The 25,386-nt window shown below is 33.8% G+C and overlaps 4 protein-coding genes across 5 annotated transcripts; 2 read left to right on the top strand and 2 right to left on the bottom strand.

The window, feature by feature from the left end:
• On the bottom strand, positions 1-1,730 carry LOC123906880 (probable glutathione S-transferase). The gene is made up of 2 exons (XM_045956895.1): positions 1,267-1,730; positions 1-548 (listed from the first exon to the last, which is right to left on the bottom strand). Exons 1-2 carry the CDS (start codon positions 1,585-1,587, stop codon positions 195-197), a joined length of 675 nt encoding a protein of 224 aa, XP_045812851.1. The 5' UTR covers positions 1,588-1,730; the 3' UTR covers positions 1-194.
• Positions 1,731-3,996: 2,266 nt separating this feature from the next.
• On the top strand, positions 3,997-4,485 carry LOC123906885 (probable glutathione S-transferase). Its single transcript, XM_045956901.1, has one exon. It carries the CDS (start codon positions 4,120-4,122, stop codon positions 4,483-4,485), a length of 366 nt encoding a protein of 121 aa, XP_045812857.1. The 5' UTR covers positions 3,997-4,119.
• Positions 4,486-4,637: 152 nt separating this feature from the next.
• On the bottom strand, positions 4,638-6,688 carry LOC123906886 (probable histone H2A variant 2). 2 transcript variants are annotated; one of them, XM_045956903.1, is made up of 3 exons: positions 6,406-6,688; positions 6,173-6,218; positions 4,638-4,949 (listed from the first exon to the last, which is right to left on the bottom strand). In XM_045956903.1, the coding sequence occupies exons 2-3, from the start codon at positions 6,206-6,208 to the stop codon at positions 4,641-4,643; spliced, it is 345 nt and encodes a 114-aa protein (XP_045812859.1). In that variant the 5' UTR covers positions 6,209-6,218; positions 6,406-6,688; the 3' UTR covers positions 4,638-4,640. The 2 variants fall into 2 exon arrangements, with proteins under 2 accessions (XP_045812859.1, XP_045812858.1); XM_045956902.1 differs by having other exon boundaries at positions 4,641-4,949; positions 6,374-6,688.
• A 3,485-nt stretch (positions 6,689-10,173) lies between these two features.
• Positions 10,174-11,760, top strand: LOC123906883. Its single transcript, XM_045956899.1, has 4 exons — positions 10,174-10,191; positions 10,738-10,872; positions 10,985-11,089; positions 11,217-11,760. The coding sequence occupies exons 2-4, from the start codon at positions 10,747-10,749 to the stop codon at positions 11,574-11,576; spliced, it is 591 nt and encodes a 196-aa protein (XP_045812855.1). The 5' UTR covers positions 10,174-10,191; positions 10,738-10,746; the 3' UTR covers positions 11,577-11,760.
• Positions 11,761-25,386: the final 13,626 nt, after the last annotated feature.

Here is a 25,386-nt window from a genome sequence, read left to right as displayed (position 1 = left end):
TTTTTATGAAACAATTATATTTTATTTTCACGGGAATAAGGATTTTCTTTATTAATCAAAATAGTGTAAATGAGGACAATATCCTAGGTTACACACACATATAATTTGACATGACAAGTCAAACAAAAACAACTAAAATGACAACCAAGTAGTAGTTCATACAAGTCTCCAATATATGTATCATTTAATTTAATCTATTTTGAAGCAAAAAGACTTTCATAACGAGCTTTGAAATAGGCCAATTGTGTTTCTCTGTTAGGTAATGTTTCTTTGACAATTTGGTGATTGTTGAAATCTTGACTCCATTTGTAAAGCTTGGGAAATTTCTCAATAGTGAGCAACTTCAATCCTATTACTTCTTGCATAATAGGGACCCAAAAAGCTATGAAGACACCTGTAATGTCAACAAGGCCAATATCTTCTCCACCAAAGAATTTGTCCTTGAGCTCATCCTCAAGAAATTGAAAAGCCACTTCCAATTCCTTAAAACCCTCCTCACGTTCTTTCTCATCAAGAGAAAAAGCAACTTTCCTTGCAGCATTCAAACACTAGTGGGAACAAATTAAGATAAGAATAAGTAATTGATTATTTTGGGTCAAATTACATTATGGACATTTAAGGTGTATAAAATCTTTCCATGCAAGGCACTATTGAGCTTGGTGAATGAATAAATGGTGTGTGTGGCCGGACAATGGTAGATCTACAGTCTATTCAGTTCGGACACTTGCCTAGACTCGGGTAAAAAAATTGGGTTTTTTAGAGGTTTGTTTAAGGCAAAACTAAGATTTTAGAGATTAATTTAGGGCGAAACTGATATTTAATTTTGGTCCAAAACTGAGATTTTTGTTCAAAATTGAGATTTTGCCTAAGCTTTATAAATTTTATGGCTTTGCCACAGAACCCGGAAGCTATAGACTATGATTCCATATCATGTTTTTATATGTGACCTAGATCATGACTATTACAAAACCGGTTGTGTAAGGATTAATTGGACTTATATGAAAATCTAATGTAGTATCAGAGCATATAGATTAGACCAATTACTACCGCTTATATTCACACATCAAGCTAGATAATTATGTGTTAGAGGAAGTGTATTGGAAAAAAATCAACTCCCGCATAGATTACATATAGGATCTAAGAAGTTTCTTTAAAGAGATGTTCACCAATTATCAGTTGATTTTGTAAAAATAATTAGATACCAAATAAAGATGAGAATTAACATGCTAATTAACAACTAGAAAAATAGAAGAGGGGAGTAATTACCTTATCATCAATGAACTTGGACCAGAAACGAGCCAAGGCTCTTTTGTAAGGATCAGAAGGCAAGATTGGATTTTGTTTCCAAGTCTCATCAATATATTCAAGGATCACAAGTGACTCAGATATGGGTTTATCATTATGAACTAATACAGGAACTTTCTTGTAAACAGGGTTGTATTTGATTAGTGCATCACTAAACTCTCCCAACTTTTCTTCCTCGTATTTGTATTGAACTCCCTTCAAATTTAGAGCTATGTCCACCCTTGTTACAAATGGACTTCCCACTATTCCAAAAAGCTTCACCTCTTCCTGATTTGATGCCATCTTAATTAGCTCTTCAATTCTTAATTTACTCAACCAAATGTTTTTGGCTTCTTATTGATTCAATCCTATAACTACTTCTATTCTATATATATAGAGCGAGGATTTTAATTCAACAAAACGGAATTCAACTTAAACCATTGCAAGAGTTGAAATAAATGTAAAGTGGCCCCGTGTATTATATTAATTGCATTTGACCAAATATATGTAATATTACATTATTATTATTATTATTATTATTATTATTATTATTATTATTATTAATTTTTTTTTTTTTTTTTTTTTTTTTGCTTTCGCCCACCAGTTTAATTTAATTCGTGGATTAGTTCTGACTTTCGATATCAAGTGGTTTCAGTCTTTCCTCGATCGCATTTGCAAGGAATCAAATCATGACCCCCTACCAAATTTAGCGTCAATCATCACGGAACCAACTAACAATTAATTATTGTTCTTTATTATAAGTAGTTTTTGCAAATTTCAAATATATTAAAATGTATTTAATTTAGGATTTAATTCATATACACATTGTCGATATATAAATCTTTTACACTGTCAAATAATCATAATCACCAAATTATTAAAAATATTTGACTTTAATTATAACTATTTATTAAATAATTTCATATGAATGGTTAGTGTATCCAAGTTAAACTTTTTAATTTATCCATTTTAATGTAGCTTAATTAAGAATATTTATATTTTAAAGAAGTGCTTATATTTACTTGGGACAGAAGTAAACGTTCCATTAGTCAAGGATATGCAAAAAAAGTAATGCCTTTTCTACCAAGAAATGATGTAAGGAATTACGTAAGCAATGAGATGTATCCAAAATGCCATGAAGACCGTGACAAAATACACATAAACTATCACGGCTAATGCTACGTAGGACCACCTTCATAAGTGGTTCACCGTGGATAAGTGATCTACCGAATATGAATTTTACGACATTCATTGTTGGATTGAAAATTTATATCGTATAGATCATCCATAAATTTTAAAAAAAAAATTAAAAATCATTTGATATATTATTGAGACCCATCAAGATTTATGTTATTTAATAAACCGTTAATCTTGATGTGTCTCAATAACATATCCAATGATTTTCAATTTTTCTAAATTTTTCTATGGATGATCTATATGATATAAACTTTCAATCCAATGATGAATTTTGTAAAATTCGTATTCGTTATAATGTTATTCATGACTGGTCCACCATGGACCACTTGATGAAGTGATCCATATTAGAATTTACCAAACTATCAGATGATCTATTGAAACAATTTTTTATCAATCGAATGTTGAATTATCAGAGTCCTTTTCCCTAAGCACTAAAGTGTTAACACAAAATAAAATATATAAAAAATTCAGTTTTCTTCGAGTGAGATGGATAAAAATCAATGTTCAAGAGTACTTTTAACTCTTTTTTAGTTCGAAATTTCAAATCTATTTCTAATTTTTAAAGAATTTAATAAGATGTTGTGTGTTGTTAGAATTAATAATTTACACTGCAAAGGATATGTGATGTAGATTCCTAATAGTTGAAATCACAAAATTTTTGCAAGATCATAATTATGATGGTGACTGCAATTTAAAACCATGCTAACTAAAAAAGAGCAGTGAATTAATTAAGTCTAAAAAATAAATATATGATAGATTACATGTTGGATTTATATTTTAAATTTTTTGACCGACAAACATAAATGTTGCAAAGTCTCAAGACCCAACCTCTTTTCATTCTAAATTATTATAATGCCTTTGAAAAGAGAGTCAAATAGTGCTTGAAATTGTCAGGAGGGAAGCAGATGGGGGTCGACGATGTGTCCCGGTCGGATGTGGAACGGTTTGTGCCGATCCGCCAATCGACTTTGGACATTGACCGACGCGAATTTTAATGGTGGCCCAAACCTGGGTTGTTGAATTATGTTTTATTTTAAAAAAGAATGTTATTTAATAAGAAATTTGTTTGCAACAAAGAGAAAAATCTAATGTCACATCACAATTCCGTCAATACTAATTTCTATTGTCAAAAAAAAAAAAAAAACTTACAAATTATAACTAATTTCTCCTATATGTATGATTAGCTAACTGTTTATCAATTTATTCAATACTGTTAATCATGAAGGATCTCCATAACATATCAAATTATTTTTAATTTAAAAGTGAATTTTAAAAAATTCATATTCTTTCTATTCATTACTTGTACACCTCATTCATGTTATAGAAAGCCATCCTTGTTACTTTATCCTTTGACTCCTATCCTATTCGACTATAAAGTGGACATTCACATATCACGCTATACTTTATTTTTGTTCTTATGCAAAGTTAAGAATACTTGTCAGTTAGATTACTCTTCTTCCCTCTATAAAACAAAGACATTCACTTATGATGATTTAACATTACATTTTCATTTAAGCTGCAAACTTTGATATTGCAGTAAAATACAGACAATATCGGTCGATACAGTCTCAGTGGTGGTTTAAAATACCGTCGTAGAGAATTTTAAAACCTTTATACTGTGAACTGTAATTTAGAACCATGATTCATCTATTAGTTGCCAAAGTCAAGAGAGTGTTGCAAGGCTGTGGTGCAATAGCTACAAATCAGGCTGATGTGAAGCTTTTGGGATTTACAGGAAGCCCATTTGTGTGCAGGGTACAGATTGCTCTAAAGTTGAAGGAAATTGAATACAAATATGTTGAAGAAAATTTGGGCAATAAAAGTGATCAACTTATCAAATATAATCCAGTTTATAAAAAGGTTCCAGTTTTTGTTCACAATGATAAGCCCATATCAGAATCACTTGTGATTCTTGAGTACATTGATGAGATTTGGAAACAAAATCCAATTTTGCCTAATGATCCTTATCAAAGAGCAATGGTCGTTTCTGGTCCAAGTTCATAGATGACAATTAATATTTCTATGTAGTAGGGAAATTCCGATTAATATTTCTAACATCAACTTAAAGTTTGGGTTGTTACAAGTTTAATGAAATAAAAACTAGGATTTAATTCATGCAGATCACAAATTGTATATAAAAGAAAGCAAAAGCAGGCAGATCATTCTTTGGCAGTTTTGTTGTTCCAGGACACATCGAGACTATTGAAAAGGGTTTCAAGTTCATAATCTCCTTCTATAGCATGCTGCAAATGCTCTTCTGTTATCTTCTCTGATATCTTCCTTCGTTTTGAAGGACTTTCTGTTATCCTCTCCACATTCGGAGATTTGATTTCCTTTCCTGCCAGGTAAAGAACTTCTGCAGTCAGATACTCCAGAATCGAGGCCAAATACAATGCAGCTATTTCTCCCACAGGTATGGCACCTTTGACACTCTTTTCCAGCAGTCTATGGGTCTTAACCACAGGAAACTACAATCACCATTGCAATTTATACAGTTAAAAATAGGTTAAGGAAACGGGAAAGTATAGAAACCACATGAGATCAAAAGCAAGCTACATAATTTCACAAAATAAAAACTAGGATTTAATTCATATACTCCCTCCGGCCTCGAATATAAACAAATTTTGAACCAATTAACCAATTTTGTTGACCGCAATAGTACAGTGTTGGCGTAATGAAAATTACATTGTCAATCAATGGTAAAGTCACTGTCAATCTCATGATATTCATTTGCTATTTTTACCATCGCTCATATGCGCTGTACCTATTTCATTACTTTTATAAAATCATTGCTTTAGTTGGCTGAGTAAAAATAATCAAATCATTGATTTAGAATTTGAGTCACTCCTGCCATATTATATTCGAATAAAATGTATAAATCAGCAACCAACTTCAACCTTATATACTTAGAGGAGTGCTAGCAACACACTCTTTAACAAACACACTCCAACACACTCTTTTTTATTGGTTGAAATTCACATGGGTCCCATAAAAGTTATATGGGTCCACATTTTTTTATGGGACCCATGTGAATTTCAACCAATAAAAGAGAGTGTGTTGAAGTGTGTTTGTTAAAGAGTGTGTTGCTAGCATTATTCTATATACTTATATACCAGCTTCTCAATCAACTTGAGGAATGAATACCTTGATCAACATATCTTCATATCATGATAACCCAATTTTGCATAATTCTAAAAATTTGAATTGTGGTTCAATATTGTAAGTAGTAATATGAAGAAGATAATGAAATTTCATGGTTACACATGTACAAATTCATTTTACTGAAGGTTTATTTATTTGGGGATTTTGATTTTTGAGTTTAAAAAGAGATTAAAGAGTACATAAAATAAAGATTCAATCTACTATGAGGTGTATTTGAGTACAAATTTATTTTGATTTAAGGTAAAAAATGATGATGAAGATTTGTTTCAGATTTGTTCTTCATCAATTGTAAGGTAATAAGTGAGATGATGTACAAGTACAAGAATAGTAATATTAAGGTAATGAGTGAGGTGATTTAAAGGAATAGTAACAAAGGAGTATGCGAAGCCAACAAAATGGCTTTATTATATCGTATCACTTAAACATGGGGCTAGACACACTCTAAACTCTATTGTCATGTTATGCAAGCCAGCAACCGCTACATGAAAATAGTGGTTGTAAGCTAGGGAAGAATGCAAATTGGGGTTACCTTGATTCCCGTTTTCTTGAATCTCGAATTAACCATCGCTTAATACCTGAACATTTCAAGAGGAAAGAAAACAGGAAGTATTAAAAACGCCGGGGAAAAGATAACTCATGAAGGTACTACTTTAAATAAACAAGCTTAAGAATAAAGCATTAGATTAAATAAGCAACACTTGTATAAATAAGCTTTTATCTGAATAATTACTTATAAGCTTTAAATCGAGCTATCCAACCCACGTTTTTTCTTCAACCAAGTGAACTTCGAACTTGACGTTTTTGAGTGCTTTTATTTGCGTTTCTTCTTGATTTTCAGCTAGTGAAAGTGTTTAGAAGGGTTTTGTTGAAGAAGAATGAAGGTTTAGTGGTGTTTGATGATATTTCGAATTTTAGTAAAATGGTGAAAAGAGATGAATTATTTGGTTATTTTTCTGCCTCCTGTCGCCTGCTATTCTTGATTCTGATTTTGGTTTTATTTATAGGCAGCAGAAATTAGGGTCTAATAGAGGAAAAGAAAAACAATGCTTTTGTTATTGGTGAAAGCTTGCTTGATCAATTTTGAGAAAATGTCAAAACTTGTAAGCTTGAAACAAGGGGAGTGGGGAGTGCACATGATACCAGTTGTTGTTGTGCGTATTGCGTTGGTTTCTTTTCCCTCTTTCTTTTGATTTTTTTCTTTTTATTATTATTTTTTTAATAATAAATATGAAAATAGGATGAAAAATGGTCATGCTTGGCTCTCTAAATTTTGCTAAAGATTTTTCTGTCTCTCTGTTTTTGTTTTCAATTCACTCCCCTGTTCCTCTTTCAATTGTTCCAATTTATAGAGTAGTTGCTGAAGCTTGTGTTGTGTCCATTGGACTGGAGCTAGTTGACTTCGGGTTTTTTTTTTTTTTTTTTGTGAAGGAGTTCACTTTGGGTTAGTGAGTAGTGACCATTGGATTAATTGTTGTAGAAAAGAGGAAAAAGTCATGAAAGTTGTAGAAAAGAGGAAAAAGCTAGAACAGGGGAGCTCTGCTTCTGTTGCTGTTTTGCCTGTTCTTCCCCTTTTTTGTTTGTTTTTTTTGTTTGACTTTTGATAATAATAAATAATACTAATAATTATAAAAGGAAAAATATTGGTAATCTATTATTAAATGTACCAAAAAAAAATATTGGTAATCTATTATTAATATATTAAAATCGATTACCACCAAAATTGAGTGTTAATTATAAAAGGAAAAATATTGGTAATCTATTACTAATATATTAAAATCGAATTGATGGTTAATCATGTAATTTTATTAAATGTTGTCCCTCACATGCTTACAACACCATAAGAATTCATAACCGCCTTAATCAATTCGCTCGCTCCAAAGAGTCAAAGATCGAAGAAGTTTGTAAAGCGCACTACCAAGACTTCATCCTCGTCGTCGATGATCTCTGATACCCAGGGCCGACCCAACACTATACGAGGCCTAAAACAAATTTTAAATTGAGGTTTTTTATATTTTAATAATTTTAATTATTATTATTATTATTATATTTATTTAAAATTTATTTTTTCGAGCTTTTTGAGATAAAAAGAAAGAAGAAACATGTTGTTTTATTTTTAATGTAAAGAAGAAACATGTTTAGTTGCCAACAAAAACAAGAAATTTGCAGAAGAATTTGTTGCCGACTGAAATAACAAGAAACTATTGTTAATCTGAAGGAAAATATATTTGTTGAAGAAATCACTGAATTACGACTAAAATCCTAATTGAATTATCCCGATCAATTGGTTTAATTTAGCCACAAATTGATGTGGGTTAACAAAATCGGTAGCATATATTATGTGGAACAGAAGGTAAAATGATGAAAGAAGACCGGTGCTCGTGGAAGAAGAAAATTGGATGCCGCGAGAGATGAGAACCTTTGTAGTAACGACAAGGGCAAAAAAGATCGAGTCACGTGATACTTTTTAATCAATTGTAATCTTCTATTTAAAACCGTAGGATTAATTAATTTAAACGGTTAAGATTTGGTGTCAAATTTAAGTTTGACATCTGGTGTCAACGGATCCCGACTCATATATATAGAGTCAAAACACAAGAACCAAAAGAAACTAAACAAGGCTCAAACAAGTCATAGGACTAGACCACCAACTATGGCAGTTCAAAGCTAGAGTACTACTCGTCGCTTTCAACCACCTATAAAAAAAAATCTTGATCTTGTCCAACATATGATGCACCGAACATGCATCATATGAGCAATTTGTGGTTTCTTTCGGTCCACACAACCCGATATCATAGTATTCCAAGAACACAAATCCAATGACAAGGGAACATGCAAAGCTAGATACTTTATTTTGTTAATACTAGATATCGGTGAATCTCCGCGACCGCGGGTATCGTGGGGGTTTATGACGATGGGGATGAAAACAAATATTCCCCCGTGGAGAAGGTGATGGAGGCAAAAACTCTCCCGCATGCACTTCGGGGCGGAGAACAGGGAAGTTTCCTCTGCACATTTTCCGCCCGTTGACATGTGCCTCTTTCTTCACAGATATTCACGCGCGCCTAAAAATATCAAAAAGAACATCTCTAACCAAATCGTGTCTGTATTTGAATCTCGGAGCTCCTTACAATGAGTTGTGTGCTCCATGAAAGTATCTAGGCACACCTTACAATGAGTTGGTTGCTTATATTTTAGCAAATCAAATACACCATAAAAAGCTAGTACCATAATTGATCGATTTATTTTTTAGCAAAAAATACGGGTAACGGGTACGAGTATGAGTACTTAGGTACCCATAGGGTATGAGGACGGGTGCAAAGGTTGTTATCCACGCGGGTATGAGGGTGGGTACGGATATTTTTTCAAACTACGAATATGGGGATGAGTACTACAATACCCTACTCATTGTCATCCATAATCTTTTCAACATGTGTCTCCTGACGTTTTAAGTATCAATGACAAATATATCCTATAATTTTTTTAATATATTTATGAATACCTATATTATATGAGTCAGGATCCGTTGACACCAACTAGTTTGACACCAAATGTTACACCTCTCAATAACGTTTTAACCGATATAAATTTTATAAAATCCACCGTTGGATTGAAAGTTTACATCATATAGATCATTTGTGTAAAATTTCAAATAAATCCAAAATCATTTGATATGTTATTGAGATACATCAAAATTAACGGTTTTTGTATTTTTTTAAATGCCGTTAATCTTTATGTGTCTCAATAGCATATCAAATGATTTTGGATTTGTCTGAAATTTTACACAAATGATCTATATGATGTAAACTTTCAATCCAACAGTGGATTTTATAAAATTTATATCGGTTAAAACGTTATTGAGAGGTGTAACATTTGGTGTCAAACTAGTTGGTGTCAACGGATCCTGACTCATATTATTATATATAAAAGAAAAATATTTATCAATATATTTCTCCTATTGTATTGTATATAAAAGTAGAATTGAAAAATATAAAAATGTTAGTTATTTGTTGGAAAAATTGAGAAAATTTAAATTAGGATAAAATTTTACTTATTTAGTGGAACAAAAAGATTAAAACTGGGTCTGGGTTCCTATTTATTCTTTATAAGTATTATTCATATAATTTATATTATTTTTTTATAAAAAAAAAACGTTAACAAACTATTTATAAAATTTTAGTTTATAAAAACGCAGAAGAGAAAGAAAGAGTAGACACATGTGATATGGTGGAGAGAGAATTGAGTTAAGCCATCACGTGTTGAAGGAGCATAATATTACTGTGCACCATATATCGATCTAAGGGTAATTATTAGGCGGTAAATGGCAGCATAATGATTACTTAAGGCGGTAAACAAGAAAGAGTGGAAGTCAAGAAAGAGAATCGGGTTTGGGCTTTAAATTATCTTTCAGCCCAAATAACTGTTATATATATATCTCCAGGTTTCCGATTTTTCATTCATTCATTCATATCCCCCTCTCTCTCTCTCTCTCTCTTGCTCGCTCCGCTCCCTCTCTCTCTCTCTCTTGCTCGCTCCGCTCCCTCTCTCAAGGAATGTATGTATGCATTTTCATTCTTGTTCTTTCGTTTTCAATACTTCTAGTTCGAGTTGTTTAATTCATAATCTATCTTTTTCCTTTCAATCTTTTCTCTGATTAATTGTTTAATTCATAATCTATCTTTTTCCTTTCAATCTTTTCTCTGATTAATTGTTTAATTCATAATCTTTTCGCTCTAGGGTTTTTATTTGTTGTTTTAGGGTTCACGACTTTCATAATTTCTTCTTTTATTTTTCAATTCAATATATTATGATTATTGTTATTGAATCGGGGATTGTAATCCTTCTTTTCAAATAACAATCCCTCGACGGTCACTGTTTGTGAATTTGTGTCTCACTCACGTTTCTATAAAACAACTTATTGCACAAGCGCTTATCATAAGCTATTTTTACTTTCAAACACAGAATTAACTTTGAGTGTTACTGAAACTCTTAGTGTTTTATTATTATTATTATTATTATTATTGTTATTATTATTAAATTTGTCTATCTATTTGTTTCCTGCTTTTAACAATATTTTTCTTCCATCTCATTTTACAGCATTGGATTATGGATAATCTTGGTAACATGAGATATTCTATGGATTACTGCTTGGCTTACCGCTTGTATAATCCTGACTCGTTTATGACGTCTAGCACCGTAAGGCGTTACACTGAGCCTCCGAAAAAATCATGGGCAAGTTTTTTCTTGTAAATGTGTTAGCAATGCTCTTGATGTTTTTGTTTATTTGTCCATATTTTACTTATTTAATATTTAATATTAATCTCTAAAATCTCTAATCTTGTAGCTTGCCTGTATGGAAGATGAGCTGGAATCATTCACTCGATTAACTGAACACGCGAAGGGGAGGCTGAAGCTATTGCAGGAATCTGGTGCTGATCCTGAACATATTGTAAGTTTTTCTGGAAATGTTAACAAAGTTTGTGCTGGGCTTTTTAGCAATGCTTTTGCTCCAAACATTTTTAGTTTCTTTGTCCATGTTTTAGCTCTTTAATATTATTAATCTCTAAACCCCGCAGGATAGAGTCCACAGTGATTTACAGAGAATGCTTGCTAGCTTGGAAACTATGAAAGCTGAATTCGAGCTTGAGAAAAAGGACATAGCTGAAGCTCAAAAACATGCAACTGAGGTTTCAAAGCAGCAGGTGAAGAGACCAAGGCAGATAGCTAAACCTGGAAAGCAGACAACTGAAGTTCCAAAGTATATGGAGATAATAAACAACACTGAAGTTCCAATGCAGAAGGTGAAGAGACCAAGGCAGATAGCTAAATCTGGAAAGCAGACAACTGAAGTTCCAAAGCAGCAGGAGAAGGAACTGAGGCTGATAATAAACAACACTGAAGTTCCAATGCAGCAGAATAAAGTGTTGGAGGCTTAAGAAGAACGTCATCCAAAATGTGGTCAATCAGTTTATATCAGTACCATGTATTATACTTGCATCTAGCAAGTGTATTATCCGTGTCTTATTATTCTTACTTATATCCTATAATTAATGTACGTCTAATATTGTGTGTAATATTATGGTTTTAAATCATTATCAATGAAGTATTTGTGTTGTGCAATCTATTTCTGTTCAGTGCATGAATTCTAAAGTTATTGGATATGTGTGAAATTGTTGAGCCTTCTTGATAATGGCACAACCTGTTCATCATAGAACTACTCTGATACGAGACTTGTTACTCGTTCAGTTTATGGTACTCGATTCCTGGTATCCAACTTCTTCTAACTCTGTTCGTTCTACTTTCAAACCTAAGGTGAATTTAATATTCAATTCCGTTTGTTTGTCTTGTTTATCATATAGGCATTGTTACTAGTGAATGTGAGACTGCTTAAGACTTTATTTTTCATCATGGTATGTTTTATATGGACTTATTTGAGCTTATGTACCTCATCACTTATGAGACTAGTTTGCTCTGTTTGAGTATGTTTGATGGTAAGATTGGTGTCCTTTGGATTAGTTGGTCTTTTGTTGGTGATTTTTATATTAGTTTATGATGATATTTTGCACCTGAAGCTGTGAAGGCTTATGAAGGAACATTGTGAGGATAGTTTGGGTTCAATCAGATTTAGGTGAAGCAGTTGCATGTATTACTGCCGGTGGTATTGTTTCATTCTTGGAAGAGATTGGTGAAGGTATCGTTGGTTCAGTTTTGTCATTTTCTTCGTTAACATTTCAACATTTCAGTTAAAAGCTCACAACTTTTCATACGTTTATTCAGTCAATGCTGAAAGCCTAATTGTGGTTTTATAAATTATCTATACAGATTCACAGCCTCTTTAGTGGAAGATATGCAAAACCTTCAGAAGCAGTGCAGGTCGTTGATGTTCAATTCGGAATCTCTGTCTCGTTTGAAAATGGTTAGTTTTAGAAGTTTTTTCTAAAACAACTGAATGTCAAGTCGCCACTAGTAATAATTAATTCATTGAAACGTTTTTTTATCCACGTACATGCTTTTCACTTGAAAGTAAAATAGTAAATACTTCACCAAAGGTTGTTTCATATTCAGTTTGTTCATTTGAGAGTTTTTGAGCTCTTGGATCCCTTGGAACTGAGTAACTGGCAGCTTCAGGTGTAACTAGCTTGTTCCATCTTTGTTTCATGAAATGTGATATTTAATATTTTTCTTACAATAACCCAACATATTTTGTTATTCTGTTCTTTCTTTGTAAGCTGAATTTCAAAATGTTATTGAATCACTCTCTTCATTTGGAAAGGCTTTGTCCCTCTCTGCGTCCATATCTTTGAATCCACAAAAGGGTGGAAGTCAGGAATCCAATTTCCTTGTAGGTTTCAATTCAGATACCAGAGCTTAATTCTTCCAAGGTAACTAAATCTAGTTCAAATTCAGTTACTGTCATTTCATTTTTATTTGAGCTGCATTGTCTTAAATTTCCATGGTGTTATCCCATATTTTAGCTTGAGCTAAAATATGTTTTCATCTCTAAATCCAAAGACATTAATTACTAAAAAGTTTGTCAAATGGCTTCAATAGTGCCAGGTTTTAAATGTCTCCAAGAACAAGAGAATTTAATTCTCTTATCTTATCATTTAAAGAAGGTGAAGGATAATGTCTTTAAGAATAATGAGTCTGCAAGTTATGAAAAGATGCTGCTTTTCGAGTAGAAGGTTACTTCGATTGGAAGTAATAAATCGAAACGCTCAAGTTGTGGACTTAGAGTATTTTTTCATCCTTCAAATATGATTCAAACTTCGACAGTTGCAACGGTTCAAGGACTTGGTTCATTTCAAATGCAAAAGGACGCGTGGCTGAAGTTTAGTAGTTTAACGTTAGAGTAGACGTTACTTAGTTTTCTATAAATAGGAGTCTGTATAGTCGAAGTAAGCATGGTCACAATTCATTTACACAAATTCTCAAACCCTCAAAGTACCCATGTTAAAGCGAGAAACGAGTTACTCAAGAAAGATGTATGAATCAGTGAACCATCTTATTTTCTTTGTAACTTTTACATTCTAAATGCAAATTTACTTTCCATAAGTCTTTATTTTCTAAAGCATTTACAAATTCTGCATTTTATTGGTTCTCTCGTTCGAGTGAACTTACTTTTGTTCGCATTTAATTTATGTTTCAGAAACCAAACATATTATTCTTTTGCAAAATAAAGATATCTTTAATGATGAACATTCAAACTTCTTTTTCCATGCATGAACAATTGTCCCGAGATTTACTAGTTGATCTCTCAAGTAATTAATTTAAACTAGCGGTTGTTTACCAAAAATCAGTGTAAACACATGGTATGGATGTTGTCTTCTAGAATTGTCTCTACGTGCATGTTAAGTCTGAACTGCAACTGTTACAGTCTGAGATAATAGGGAAGACTTCAGTTTGAAGGCGTGTTTTGAACCTGACACATGTCTGTGTCTGACACCGACACATGTTACTTTCAATTTTCCAAAATTTTTATCATTGTCAACGTGTCAGTAAATCCTATGCTATCACTAATTTTATTAATGATAAATGTTTTTCCCATAGACATCAGGCCTACCTTGCAGCGATTAACAGTATTCAAGAGCCAAAGAATTACCAAGGGGCTGCAAAGCATTCCGAGTGGCAAAAAGCTATGGCAGCAGAAATCAAAGCCTTGGAAGACAACAAAACTTGGGATGTTATGCTACCACCAGTGGGAAAGAAGATAGTGGGATGCCGATGGGTCTACAAGGTAAAGTACAAAGCCTCCGGAGAAGTTGAAAAGTACAAGGCAAGGCTTGTAGCAAAAGGGTTCACCCAAATAGAAGGAGAAGATTTCAACGAGACTTTTGCCCCTGTAGCTAAAATGACGACAGTTCGATGTCTTCTTTCAGTTGCTGTAGCAAAAGGGTGGGAACTCCACCAAATGGATGTAAGCAACGCTTTCCTACACGGGGATCTCGAAGAGGAAGTCTACATGCAAGTTCCGGATGGATACCAAGTTCCTAAAGAAGGAATGGTTTGCCGTCTGAGAAAATCTCTATATGGCTTGAAACAAGCTTCGTGAAACTGGTACTCAAAACTCTCTCAATCACTTTTAAACTATGGTTTCCAAGAATCCAATGCGGATCATAGTTTATTCACTTATACTAAAGAAGATAAGTTCATGGCTGTATTAGTATATGTGGATGATCTAGTAATTGCAGGAAATGATAGTTCTACATGCAAAGAATTCAAGCAATATCTAAAGCATTGTTTTCACATGAAGGACCTTGGATCTCTTAAATATTTCCTAGGCCTTGAACTAGCACGAGAAGCAGTTGGGCTGTTTATTTGCCAACGCAAATATACTTAGGATATTTTAAGTGGGTGCAAGATGCTTGACTGCAAACCATCTTCTTTTCCAATGGAGCAAAACCAAAAACTTGCTTTGGATACAGGGCCGATATGCATAGACCATCCCGTTATAGAAGGCTGGTTGGCCGCCTAATATATCGAACCATTACGTGACCAGATATTACTTATTTGGTTCACATATTGAGCCAGTTCACGCAAACTCCTCATCAGGCTCATTGGGACGCAGCCATGCGAGTACTAAGGTATTTAAAATCGTCTCCGGGACAAGGTATTGTCCTACCTAAAGATAATGATCTCCAATTGGTAGGATTCTGTGATTCAGATTGGGCGTCGTGCCCTTTAACTCGAAGATCCACCACAGATTACTTAATGAAAATAGGACCTGCTCCAATATCATGGAAGACAAAGAAGCAAACTACTGTGTCAAAATCCTCAAGTGAAGCATAATATCGAGCAATGAACCAAGTTGTTAGTGAAATCATCTGGTTATGCAGCTTATTATCAAGTTTACAAATTCACTATGATTGTCCTACTGTTCTACATTGTGATAATCAAGCTGCAATCCACATTGCAGCAAACCCAGTCTTCCATGAAAGGATGAAACACATCGAAATGGACTGCCATTTCATTCGTACTCACTTGCAGAGAGGCATAATCTCCACCGCCTATGTTCACACCACAAAACAACAGGCTGCTATATTCACCAAGGCGTTACCATCCAGACAGTTTCAAGATCTTACAGTCAAGTTGTGTGTTCATAACCCCCACACTCCAACTTGAGGGGGCATATTGAAGTATTTAATATTAATGTCATAGTTAACTGTCATATAATTCTCTCCTTACTGTCACGCGAGCTATCATAGGAAAGATTATAGGATCTGCATTATTCTGTTTCAATAGTAGATGATTTGTAGGAATCTATAATTATAATTCTTTTTATTAGCTTTCCTTTTTAGCTTCCTCTGGTTTCTATTTACTCTTGTACAAATTCTTTGTTTTATCAATCAACATACAGAAAATACACTTTTCTCAATACCATTGATTCAGTCGAAGCTTGTGTTCAGTTAATGGAAGTTTGTTCACGCGCTAACAGTCATCTCTCCGATGACCATTTCTACATGGCGTTGAAGTGTGTTGATGCAATCGACAGAGATTACTTTGGATAATCGTTCCACAACCGAGAGAGATTACTTGGATAATCGTTGACCATTTCTACATGTGTTGAAGTGTGTTGATCCAAAATGCTTTTTATGGATCTTTAATTAATTAAATGATTTTGTAGAAAAATATTAATTAAATGAAATTGACATAACTACCCTTTTATTTATAAAATGTTTGAGTAGTGGTAATTGGTTTTTTTCCGAATAAAAAGGTGCATCTTCATAATTTAGACCTTCGTATTTTTATATGGGTCTAAATTAGCAAATCCATGACAAATTTATCACATAAACCTTTATAATCTGAAATAAATTAAGTAAATTTTACTGAATTAATAAAAATCAAATAAAAACGATTTTTCTTTGGTGAACACTCCGGTACACATATTATGTGAACGTGTACCGGTACACCGTTATGGTGTATACTTTTAATTGGTTCATGTGTAATGATAATTTAACATGTTATTTCAAGATTTATTTAAAGATAAATTTTTTAAATTACTTTTTTAATTTACAAAATTTTCAAAATGATACCCATAGGGATTATTGTAATTTTAAAATCTTGAAACATGTTTCAGTAATTTCTTCAAAAGGTGAAAAAAAAAAATCTCTATTTGTCAAACAATTTCTTTCTCTCTCTTGTATCTCTGTTATCTTGTTATCTGTTCTTCAATTTTGGCCTCACTCAAGCGCCGCCGCCTCTCTCCATGGAAGAACAACCGCCGAAATAATGCTTTTAGGGTTTTCTTGTCTCTTTTCTCCATTCTTTAATCTTTTAATTTTAGGGTTTTCCAACTTTTAGGGAAATTGATCTTCTTCTCTCATCTCTGTTTTCTATATATTGTCGTGTGAATTTGTGGGAGTCATAGGATGATTATATATAGAACTAATAGAAGGGTATTATTTTTTAATTTTTTTTTAAAAAAAAATCCATGAAAGATGTTAAATTGGTCTTCTTCTCTCATCTCTGTTTTCTAATTTGATTGTTTATATATATATATATATATATATATATATATATATATATATATATATATATATATATATATATATATATATATATATATATATATATATATATATATATATATATATATATATATATATATATATATATTATACTCTTCTTGTTTGCTGATAAAAAAAAAAGTTAAAGGATCTCGTTGAATTATGTTCACTGTGCGGCAGAAGGGGTAGGGATGATGTTTCAGGATTTAAGCTGTTTCTATTTTTTTTTTTAACAATATAAAACACAAGATTAATATAAAATAGTAAGCAACTGACTTATATATACTAAAATGAACATTTGTCTTGGTGGGTTATGCTGTATTTTATGTCAATCTATGGTCGTGGTGGGTTCAAATCCGACCAATTCTTATTTTACTTTTTTTTGGATGAATAATCTATCCTTTTTCTTTTTGTTAAAAAAAAAAAACTATCCTTTTTCTTTTGGACAAAACTTACATGCATTTCCATACATGCATTTCTTACTTTTCCACTCACAAAGAGGTGGTTATTTATGTTTTTACATTTTGAAAAAAAAAATAAATTATTTTTTAATAAAAAAAACTACATCTTTGTGAGAGGAAAAGTAAGAAATGCATGTATGGAAATGCATGTAAGTTGTAACGACCCAAAATTTAGTATTCGTTATTTAATTATTTTATTACGCGAGGGCGTGATTTATAATTAAATTATTAAGCGGCGAATAATCATTTAGCGAGAACGTAAGTTAATGAGCGAGAAGTTATGTTGATTGGGCCTTGGGGCGTGTAAGTGGTTATTGGGCTTAGCCAATTGGGCTTTGATCCATGAGAATAGAGAGAGCTATAAGTAGCAAGTCAACCATGAATAGTCTCATAAATTATGTTTCATGAGAAAGGAAGATTGAGAGCTAGGGCAAGAGCCAAAGAGAAAGAGAAGAGCAAGCTTGTGGATTCGTCGAGCTAAGGTACGAGAGTTAGATTACATATTCGTGAGTGATTCGAAAGAGGGGAGGATGTCGATTCCTCCATTCCCAAACTCTTTCCACTCTATTTTCTTATGGGTTTTGTGAGAGATTTACTCAATGATAAGTAAATGTTTTGATCCTAAAATGAGTAGTAAACTCCTAGGACATGAGGTGAACAACTTTGGGGAGTTGGAAATGGGTATGTGTAGATGTTTTACTATGTTTGTGGTTTTTGCTTAAAAATACAATTTAATGCATGATCTTGCATGCTTGGAGGTGTTTGGTTGTTTTTGAATGTGTATTTATGTATATATGTATGGTATATGCATGATTGATGGTTTACTTTGCATTTATAACATGTTATAATGTATTTTGGATGGATTTGGATGTTAAACCGCCTTAGAAAACTCAAGAACAAATATTTTCTGGTGTGGTTCGCTACCTGCTCGCTACAGCGAACATGCTCGCTACAAGCTCGCTACCTGTTCGCCATGTACTTGTAACCCTCTGATGTAGTTCGCTACGGGTTCGCTACGGCTTCGCTTAGCGAACAGCACTGTGACAGCAACTTTTTGATAATTGTTTTAAGTGCAATTAGGCACTTGTAACATGATTTAAGGGTATCCTTACATGATTGTTGATACATGTTGATGCTGTTAATGCTTATTGTTAATCGTTATATGATTCGCACGCGTATGCAATGACTTGTAGTTCAAGTGACTATGTTTATGTTTTAGCATTAATTTGCAATGTTAAGGAAATGATGTGTGTTTTATGACATAAGTGTAAATGAAACTTTATGTGTATAAAAATGGTTATGCAGATAATTATCATGTGAATAATTATGATTTGAGTGATAGGATATTGTGTTATCCTAATGTGTTAGATGTTAGAATTGTGTTTCCGCATCAGTGAATGAATAGCTTCGAGCTAGATAGCGTCATGTATTTGATGTGTTTAAAAGTAATCATGCATTCATGAATAATTGTGTTATGGGAATCATGTGAATTCCAATAATTGATGAAAATGGTTTATGTTTATGAAAAGTGGCCGAAGATGGGATTGTGTTATCCGAGATCTGGAGCCCATATCCAAACATGATATAAAACTGTGTGACTCCTCTTTATGGGAGAGATGGTTGATGATAACCATATCCTACATGATATAAAACTGTTATTGAGCTTATCCAAGGGAGATAAGGTGGTTCGGTAAGTTCCGACGCATCCAACAAGATGTAAAACTGGGTTCATCTTAAATGGGGTGAATAGCAGCATCCAACATGATGTAAAACTGGTTTGGTCCACCATTGGTGAGACGCTTATCCTGCATGATGTAAAACTGATGTAGAGTCCGTACATGACTATAATCTGAACAGTCCGTACATGACTATAATCTGAACAGTCCGTACATGACTGAAAACTGAACAGTCCGTCATGACTGAAATCTGAACAATGTAAATTGGTACCACATGCATTAGTCGTGTCTAGGGATGACATGACATTGGATAATTGGCATTAGATGCATTAGGGTAAATGCACATGTATTTGATAATTGTTATGTGACAATATCTGATTGGATTGTAATGTGTTTTCCGTATGTGTTAAGCTTTGGTATTTACTAATTGTTTAATACTGTGATTGTTGCCATGACTTGGTATGTGAGTAGAGTCCGTCATGACTATAAAATGAACAAGTGTAGAGTCCGTCATGACTATAAAATGAACACTTTGGTAGTGTCCGAGAAGACGTGAAACTATATGATTGGTGTGTTTGTAAATGAATGATTAATTGGTAGTCGCATTTGACGATGTATGTGCGTGAGTTAGAAATGTATGATAGCGTGTGAAGTGTGTAGTATACTACTCACACTTATATTTATGTTTATGTTTTCTAACTCTCTGCTTTGTGTTAATTGTTGGACCTTTGGGGGTCCAGGTTGACAGGTTATGTGTTAGCCTCGTCCGAGTGCAATGGTGAAGCTCTGCTCTGATTGAGACACGGGAAAAAGGGGTTTTTATATGTATATGCATGTAGTCCTCTTAGTATACTCTGTTGGTCTTAAGCTTTCATTTGAAAAGTATCCGTTTTGTATAACTAATAACGCATCGTTCGATGCGAGGTTTTGTTTTTAGTTCATTCGAATATTTTACTAGATAAATGTATTAGTATTATCTTTGAATGAAGTTTGTGATATTCAAACCAGCGCTTTATAAATCAGATTTTCAATTTTTCCGCTGTGTATTTTCGAAAAAGATTTTATAAAGGCAGAGTTAATTAAATAACGGGTTTGGGTGTTACAAAAGTGGTATCAGAGCCGGTCGTCTTCGGACTGTGAGGTTAGGTGTCAATCAGAGCCGGTCTGTGCATTCAGATCGAGTGAGCATGTGTGCCAGTTGTGTCTGTCTGTTTTTGTTGTGTATTATTATGTTTATAGCTTGAGTGTTTACTTAAGTGTGAATGTATTCTCGTGTTGAGAAGTTGTTGAAAGCATGCTATATTTTTTTTATATATATATATATATATATATATATATATATATATATATATATATATATATATATATATATATATATATATATATACATGTTTGAATTGATTTTGTGGAATTCATATCTGTGAGTAATATGAAATGTAATGCATGTACCTGACTCGATGTCTTATGTACATGGATGTTTCATTGTCTTACATATAGTTTAGTTATAAATATATGTATAGACATGTGGTAGTAATTATGTATGCTAGTGGTTACGAAGGTTGTTACATTAGCATAGATGGGAATAGTGTGTTTATGTATTTTGTAGTGGTGTGTATGTCAAGAGGACTGCACTGGGATTTTGAGTAGATGCTTAGATATCTTACCTTATGTTTACCCTTTGAATACGACATGCATGTGAATGCTGTCGGTATTAGATTTCTCTTGGGAGGAATAGATTTGGAATCGATAGGACGGTTAGGTGCTTACACCGGATGTCCTAGTGGAAGTGTAAAGGTGGGTTTGAGATAAGTGGGGGAGAAGATTTTGTCTCTCCAAGATGTTTCGAACGCGAGAAGTAAGGACGAATAGAGATGTTCTTGAAGTGGATTGTTTAAGATTGAGTAGCGTTGTTCGAAGTGGAGTTCTTATTTGGAGAATATTTTGGAGGAAGTATCAGATGATCATTTCGGAGTGAGTCGGAATGAAGTTGTTTAGCCGTAGGGAGAATGTGGCCATTGGGGAACGATGGAGCAGATTGAATGTTAAGTGAAAACCGTTGCTGGGAAACGGAGAAGACGTGTGCGTCGAGGGTAAGAAAACCTAGTGATGATCATACGACGAGTATGCAAATGGTGGATACCTTGAGAGTTAAGTTAAGTGGGAGATTGATGTCAAGGATGGAAGGTGTGGTTAGGGAACTGAAAACCCGATTACAATAAGTGGGACTGGTGGTGTTTCTAGCGGAACTCGTAGCAAGAATGTTCCATTGTTTGGTTGTCTTTCACTTGATGGTTCATCCTCAAAAAGGAGGAAGAGTGATAAAGATGGAAGCTTTGTTGATGAAAAGTTTTCAGAGGAATCTGATGAGAGTTGTGTTGGAATCAACAAGACGGAGATCATGGTTGTTTGGAAATCAACTTTTGATAGTAGCTGAGATTTAAATACAGAATTACTAGGTGATCAAGAAGAGCCTAGGAAGGATTTATAAAGGTTGAGTATGTTTGAACCGAGTAGTCATTTCTTGGAAGGATTTGAGAAGCTTAGAAATAGAGGTGGAGCCTTGTAAACCGTTAGTGTTAGTTAACCACGGAATGAGAATGAAGTTATGAAGATATCATAATAAGATTAGCAAACTTTTTAAGTTATCAAGTGGCATATGATTGTACAAGTAGTAGAGTTATTCCAAGATGGAAGTGGGATAACAAATCGAAGAATTTCATAAGAAGTTTATAGAGGAAGGAAATGAATCCATTTGGACGTTAATCAGACAACTAGTGTCTAAGATTGGATGAAACCTTAGAGGTTGATGAGAAGCTAAGTGCGAAGTGTTACCTTTGGTTGTTTGGGGATAAGAAAGTTAGCCTTTGGAAACGTGTCGAGCACGAGTATTAGAGAGACGTAAGAAAGTGACTTATGTCAAGTAAGAATTTGCGGAAAGGACTATCTCACACATAAGTGATTGTTGTGTTTGGAAAATGTGTGTTGAGAATTTGGAAGTGATGCTTGAAGTAAGTATCAGAGATGTTTTGTAGCAATTGGAAAATTATTTATGGAATGGAAAAAGTCGGTGGAGACTAAGTGATGTTGGGAACATAGTATATGTTGGAGTAGTATAGTAATACTATGTGGTAAGGAAATAAAATATTTTGGATATTTTCATCATGGACGATGAAATGATAGTTAGTCGACGAGTGACTTAAGGTAATATTTTGGATAAAAGTACCTCGACGGAAAAGTGACATTGGAAATGTCGTGTTAAGGAACCTAGAAATTTGGATAAGAGATTGTTTGGAAAATAAAACAGTTATGATGGGGTTCGACGCAACGATTTGGGAATTGCGAAGGAAAAGAATTTGACGGTTGGAGATAATATATTTTTGGAATGTGTTAAGAACTTTGAGAAGTTGGACAACAAATGAGTGTAGAAGTTGTGCTACCGAATGAATGGTTGGAGTGAGATTCGACGCAGTTAAGAACTTATGGAATTTGAAAAGTTGTGAAGTATGCAACGGAAGGGTCTTTCGGAGTATTTTGGGTTAAGTGGTTTTGTTTTGGAGTGGTGCTGCGAGTACCGTAAGATGTTAAGTTGAAATTTTAAGTAGTTTGATAAGAATGATTTATACCGTTGTCACGATTGTTGACTATCTATCGACAAATCGAGGGATTAGCTATCCTTGATCTATTGTTGGTAGTAAACTTCATTGTGTAGATTGGAATAAACTGATTTTGTCAGACTTGGTTTGTTTGGAATTTGAATGATTGTTGGTGTGAATCCGGAAGAAGTGTTATTTTGACCGGAGATGGTATAAAGGAATACCGAGGGAAGTAAAATGATTCGGAAAAGTGACGTATAGGATTGCTTTGCCGCCATCCTGGGCGAATTTGCATGAAGTGTTTTGTATGTTTTGGTTAAGGTAGTATGAGGAAACCCATTGGTTAGAATGTAAGTTGGAATTAGAAAGTCGGATGAGAGAGTTCATCCGAGGTTGTTCTTAGTCGAGCCATTTTCGAGGGCGAAAATATTTTTAAGTGGGGGAGAATTGTAACGACCCAAAATTTAGTATTCGTTATTTAATTATATTATTACGCGAGGGCGTGATTTATAATTAAATTATTAAGCGGCGAATAATCATTTAGCGAGAACGTAAGTTAATGAGCGAGAAGTTATGTTGATTGGGCCTTGGGGCGTGTAAGTGGTTATTGGGCTTAGCCAATTGGGCTTTGATCCATGAGAATAGAGAGAGCTATAAGTAGCAAGTCAACCATGAATAGTCTCATAAATTATGTTTCATGAGAAAGGAAGATTGAGAGCTAGGGCAAGAGCCAAAGAGAAAGAGAAGAGCAAGCTTGTGGATTCGTCGAGCTAAGGTACGAGAGTTAGATTACATATTCGTGAGTGATTCGAAAGAGGGGAGGATGTCGATTCCTCCATTCCCAAACTCTTTCCACTCTATTTTCTTATGGGTTTTGTGAGAGATTTACTCAATGATAAGTAAATGTTTTGATCCTAAAATGAGTAGTAAACTCCTAGGACATGAGGTGAACAACTTTGGGGAGTTGGAAATGGGTATGTGTAGATGTTTTACTATGTTTGTGGTTTTTGCTTAAAAATACAATTTAATGCATGATCTTGCATGCTTGGAGGTGTTTGGTTGTTTTTGAATGTGTATTTATGTATATATGTATGGTATATGCATGATTGATGGTTTACTTTGCATTTATAACATGTTATAATGTATTTTGGATGGATTTGGATGTTAAACCGCCTTAGAAAACTCAAGAACAGATATTTTCTGGTGTGGTTCGCTACCTGCTCGCTACAGCGAACATGCTCGCTACAAGCTCGCTACCTGTTCGCCATGTACTTGTAACCCTCTGATGTAGTTCGCTACGGGTTCGCTACGGCTTCGCTTAGCGAACAGCACTGTGACAGCAACTTTTTGATAATTGTTTTAAGTGCAATTAGGCACTTGTAACATGATTTAAGGGTATCCTTACATGATTGTTGATACATGTTGATGCTGTTAATGCTTATTGTTAATCGTTATATGATTCGCACGCGTATGCAATGACTTGTAGTTCAAGTGACTATGTTTATGTTTTAGCATTAATTTGCAATGTTAAGGAAATGATGTGTGTTTTATGACATAAGTGTAAATGAAACTTTATGTGTATAAAAATGGTTATGCAGATAATTATCATGTGAATAATTATGATTTGAGTGATAGGATATTGTGTTATCCTAATGTGTTAGATGTTAGAATTGTGTTTCCGCATCAGTGAATGAATAGCTTCGAGCTAGATAGCGTCATGTATTTGATGTGTTTAAAAGTAATCATGCATTCATGAATAATTGTGTTATGGGAATCATGTGAATTCCAATAATTGATGAAAATGGTTTATGTTTATGAAAAGTGGCCGAAGATGGGATTGTGTTATCCGAGATCTGGAGCCCATATCCAAACATGATATAAAACTGTGTGACTCCTCTTTATGGGAGAGATGGTTGATGATAACCATATCCTACATGATATAAAACTGTTATTGAGCTTATCCAAGGGAGATAAGGTGGTTCGGTAAGTTCCGACGCATCCAACAAGATGTAAAACTGGGTTCATCTTAAATGGGGTGAATAGCAGCATCCAACATGATGTAAAACTGGTTTGGTCCACCATTGGTGAGACGCTTATCCTGCATGATGTAAAACTGATGTAGAGTCCGTACATGACTATAATCTGAACAGTCCGTACATGACTATAATCTGAACAGTCCGTACATGACTGAAAACTGAACAGTCCGTCATGACTGAAATCTGAACAATGTAAATTGGTACCACATGCATTAGTCGTGTCTAGGGATGACATGACATTGGATAATTGGCATTAGATGCATTAGGGTAAATGCACATGTATTTGATAATTGTTATGTGACAATATCTGATTGGATTGTAATGTGTTTTCCGTATGTGTTAAGCTTTGGTATTTACTAATTGTTTAATACTGTGATTGTTGCCATGACTTGATATGTGAGTAGAGTCCGTCATGACTATAAAATGAACAAGTGTAGAGTCCGTCATGACTATAAAATGAACACTTTGGTAGT

This window comes from Trifolium pratense, linkage group LG2 (assembly GCF_020283565.1).
Source record: "Trifolium pratense cultivar HEN17-A07 linkage group LG2, ARS_RC_1.1, whole genome shotgun sequence".
Classification (NCBI taxonomy): Eukaryota; Viridiplantae; Streptophyta; class Magnoliopsida; order Fabales; family Fabaceae; genus Trifolium; species Trifolium pratense.
The sequence above is the reverse complement of the archived record's forward strand: the minus strand, read 5'-3'. Positions and strand labels throughout refer to the sequence as shown.